This window comes from Aplysia californica, unplaced genomic scaffold, assembly GCF_000002075.1.
Source record: "Aplysia californica isolate F4 #8 unplaced genomic scaffold, AplCal3.0 scaffold00623, whole genome shotgun sequence".
In the NCBI taxonomy this organism is placed as follows: Eukaryota; Metazoa; Mollusca; class Gastropoda; order Aplysiida; family Aplysiidae; genus Aplysia; species Aplysia californica.
Window position 1 is genome coordinate 214,859 of NW_004797893.1, and position 4,227 is coordinate 219,085.

Sequence of the window (4,227 nt, forward strand, 5' to 3'; positions counted from 1 at the left end):
TAGGAGTTTATTCTTCTTCGGAACTTAATTTTTTTTCTTTGGAAAAAAAAAAGTAGGGAGGGGTGCAAAAGAGTACTGGAATGTTTGTGAAATCGAATGTCGTAAATACAGCCTATTATGGGTTCTTTCCTTTCTTTTGTAGGGATGGACGTTTGGTGGGACAGGGTTTTTGCCTTGTTCTTTGCGTGAAAAAATATTTTTAAATATTTACCAATCTTTGGTGTTTGACAGATAGTCGAGAGGTTAATATGATATATAATATATCATATGCCTTTTGTATCTTGACAGACTATTTTAAAACAGTGTAGACACAGAGGAAGTATTAGTTCCCCAGAGTCAGAGCTTGACTGTGGGTGGTTGGCGAGTGCTCCTGTGTGGATTGCTCCTTCTTTCCTATCAAATACCTATTGTCATTATCTCTTCTTTTATGTGTTTGTAACACCTCCATCAATCTTCAACACTTATATTACCTAATTGTGTTGCAGGTGCCGTAAAACTCTTACTAAAAATAAACTAAGAACTTGACTTCTTTTAAGCTCCAAAAGAGGGATATGATCCACCCTAAAACTGCAATATACGGTGTTCTTCAACTTTTACAGTTCTGAAAGGGGCGGTAACTCAGTGAGACGAGTAATCCGGTCATTGGACAATGCCTGGTGTTCACAGATAGATCAGCTTGTATCAAAGTCTTAAGAACATTACCCGAGAGGATGTTTAGAATGTTCTGAGCGATGACGCCACTGGAAGGCAATGGTGGTGAGTAGATGGTCAGTCCTCCGTTCAGAGCCAGAGACAAAGGTGATGTGACGTCAGCATAAAAGTCAGCCAGGTCCTGCTTGGTGATGATACCCCCTGGAAAGTGAAATAAAAATGAAAAAGAACAATTTGTCAAAACAAAACAGCAAAAAGCAAAGACAAGAAAAGGAAACAAATACCACAAACGAACAAAATACAAATGACTTCTGTTTCGTTCTTGTAAGTTGAAAGGGTGAGGTAAAGGACGGTATTTCGCATAAATTGGAAGAAATAGAGTTAAACCCATTCCATACGATACGCATCCGACCCACCTGCCCCCTGTATCTCCTTGACAATGTCATCAGCTAGACTTCCATTGTAGAACTCAGCTGCGCCACCATCAGCGATTCTCTGTAAAGTCCGTGCCAGCTTGGGACGCCGGATCATCTCCCCTTCCTTGTACCAGGTGCCTGTGATTGGGTTCGTCACGATGGCTCTGCAAGAGGAAAAATGCAGTGATATATTTGATCTCTTTGTTTGTTTTATTGACTTGCTTTATTACTCGATATTGGTATCTATAGGTGAAAAAGGCAACTTTATTGGTCAACTTCTTATTTTTCTTTCGTCTTTCAGGGGCTCGTAGAGAGACAAAGAAGATGCAGGATCGCGCTATTTATGTTAAGTGTTTGTGTACAGCTTTTTGCTTTTCCTTTCTTTTCCTTCCTTTTCTTTTCCTTCCTTTTCTTTTCCTTTCTTTTCTTTTCTTTTTTGTCGTTGTTGTAACCATCGTTTATTTTCTGTGGGCCTCTCAGAACTTTATCTTCTATGTCTCTTCCCGTACACATGATTTAGAGGGTAACAAACAAATAGCATGAGCTAACAAACAACTACAACTTACTTGAGAGTGGGAAACGTGTCAAATATCCCTGAGGGTATTTTACTTTGGATGGCAGCGGCTGTAGATGGCTCAACTGGGAAGCCTTCAGTGGCAAGTTTAATCGCAGGTTGGAAAAGGTCTCGCCAAGGGAGACGACCCTGTAGCTTGTGAGCTTCCCAGAAACCGAGAATTTCTCCCGGTACAGCAATTGAACGACCTCCTGACAAAAGAAATAACAATATATTGCTTTATGTAGGTGTTTTTTTCCCATACGAAACAATTTAGATCATGCAGGATACGTGCTTTCAACCTTGCCAGTCAAGGCCAACCTGGGCTGAAAGAGATATATACCTCAGTCGGAAAACAGACCTGTATTGGTCTGTATTACCTGTCCTGGACAACAAAGTCATAGCAGACCAGATAGGTCCATAAGTGCTCAGTTTCCCCCAGCACCAAAGCCCGCAAGGTATCCATACTCATTATTCTGGTGGCTGTCTGATTATGGTGACGTCTTTCCTTTCCAAATAATCGTTCCTTTCTTCCTTCTCCCCTCTCTATCCCCATTTCCTGCATCCAAATGATTGCGAGTTGTTCTTCTGTCTCCCTGTCTTCCTCATCCTGCAACTTTTCCTCCAGGGTCTTCAACACTTCTCCTTTGTAAAATGTCACCTCACCATCAACCATGGCACTGCCTGCAAGCCTATCAGCCTCCTCATTGCCCTTCGCCCCAGGGCGCCCAGGACAGAATATCCACGTGAAAACAGAGATACCCGATCGGCCCACTCGGGAATGGAACTCGGGTCTCCTGAGTGCGACAGCCAAGGCCTTGCCACTACACCACAGACCCCGGCGAGGAAGGGACAGCTGCTGTTGGCTCTTTAGAAAGACCACTCTTCTATTTGTGGGTGAGCCGGGTTTAGTAAAGGTAAACTTTAGCCTTCCATTCGGAATCTATCTGACCTAGTACATGTACTCACATCTCTACTCTCTATGTGCCTCGTTTGGGTAGCCAATAGACGTAGAACCGTCTTTTAGCATGCTCCAGCCATCTTCCAGATTGTTATTTGTTTGTTTGTTTGTTTGTTTCTTGAAGTGTCTGTTTGCCTGTGTAAAGAGAAGCGCATCTACACAATAATGGTCTTTTAATGCTGGAAAAAAGTAAGACAGACACACAGAAACAACAGAGGGAAAGAAAAGAAGTTGAACTGATCATTGACAGCCTCTGCAACTACCTGACAGGCTGGAATAGAACAAAAAAATAGTGTTTAAGTTACAATGAAACAAACCCTGTGTTACTCCGACAGTATCATTGATGAACATCGTTGAGTTGGCTGCACTCGGGGCCATGGTTCTGGCTATGATGGAGTGTACTTTCCTGGACGCTCTGTGGAGAGTTGATTGGTTGGTGTGTCTGAGACTATAAGAACAAGGAAACAAAATCAGAAACAGTATTCCTTTTTGTACCTTGCCTGCCACCGGCAGGTGGTGGGTCAATTATTTGGAAACAATAAATGCTTCAACCCCAAATAAATTTACACAGGTGAAGGTACTTTGTCATAATGTATTACATCTTAACATTATTGCCAGCTGCTTGTGCTTAAACTGTAGAAGTAAAATATTTGGAAATACTTAATTTTCATTAAGTAATTATACTACATGTACTTATAATGTAAAAAGAATGTGCGAGAACCGCGACTCAATTAGTAGTTTCACACAATATTTAAGTTTTTTTTTTTTTAACTGTTTCTTGAATTGCTTTCCTTTACTATTCCTGAAAATGGGTTATATTACAAGAGCTCGCAGCAGTGACGCCACACATGTCAGACATGGAGGCCTTCTTACCTTCATCGGCATGGTCGACGTGCCCCCCCATACATGAACAATCTAGGTGTAGGTGTAAGATCTTACCTACCATTAGTTCAGGCATGTGGCTGAAAGACATCAGTAAGAAATAGTAGAAAGAGCTAAGAGTAAAAGGCAAAGAAGCCCAGAATTTTAGGAATAGTAAGTGGGGAATGAAAGCAGATGACCAAACTGAGATCATAACAAGAGACTCGGAAAGGATGAGGATTTTTTTTTTAAAAGAGAGAGAATAAAAGTGTTTGCCTCTGTCAGGTTTCGAACATCGAACTGGGACCTAATGAATGAGAGACTCATACCATACCTATACTCCAACTAAACCTAAACCACGAGACTTGACTTGATCATCTAGATTTTAAGAGGCACCAGTTATCCACGTTTAATATTGTTTAGTCAATAATTTAGGTGCTGCTTTAGCTTCTTTCGCCTCTTTGTGAATTTATTATATTTCCCAATTTGGTTCTTCCTTTATAAACCCATGTATCTATGATTCTTAACCTGAAAGTGGCCTACAATTCTTGGTAATTCTTGGTAATTGCCCCCTCCCCCACTCTCTCTCTCTCTCACACACACACACACACACACACACACACAACACAACCACTTTTCCCCCGCTCTTGTACTTAATAATATTATTATCACCATTTTCGTTCTCGCCTGAGAGGTTGGCATCACTATCGATTATTTCACAAACGGAGAGTTATAGATCTAGCGACAATCTAAACTATCTTTTTAAAAAAATGTATAATCTAATA

The 4,227-nt window shown here is 41.0% G+C and overlaps 1 protein-coding gene across 1 annotated transcript in view; it reads right to left on the minus strand.

Moving 5' to 3' along the window:
• Positions 1 to 702: 702 nt before the first annotated feature.
• The window catches only part of LOC101863539 (glutathione hydrolase 1 proenzyme), a gene marked incomplete at its 3' end in the record, with an annotated part of 12,000 nt that continues 8,475 nt past the window's right edge, over positions 703 to 4,227 (minus strand). The window contains 4 exon segments of the mRNA XM_013087684.1: positions 703 to 852; positions 1,068 to 1,231; positions 1,634 to 1,832; positions 2,899 to 2,996. Coding sequence (XP_012943138.1) covers positions 703 to 852; positions 1,068 to 1,231; positions 1,634 to 1,832; positions 2,899 to 2,996 — 611 coding nt within the window.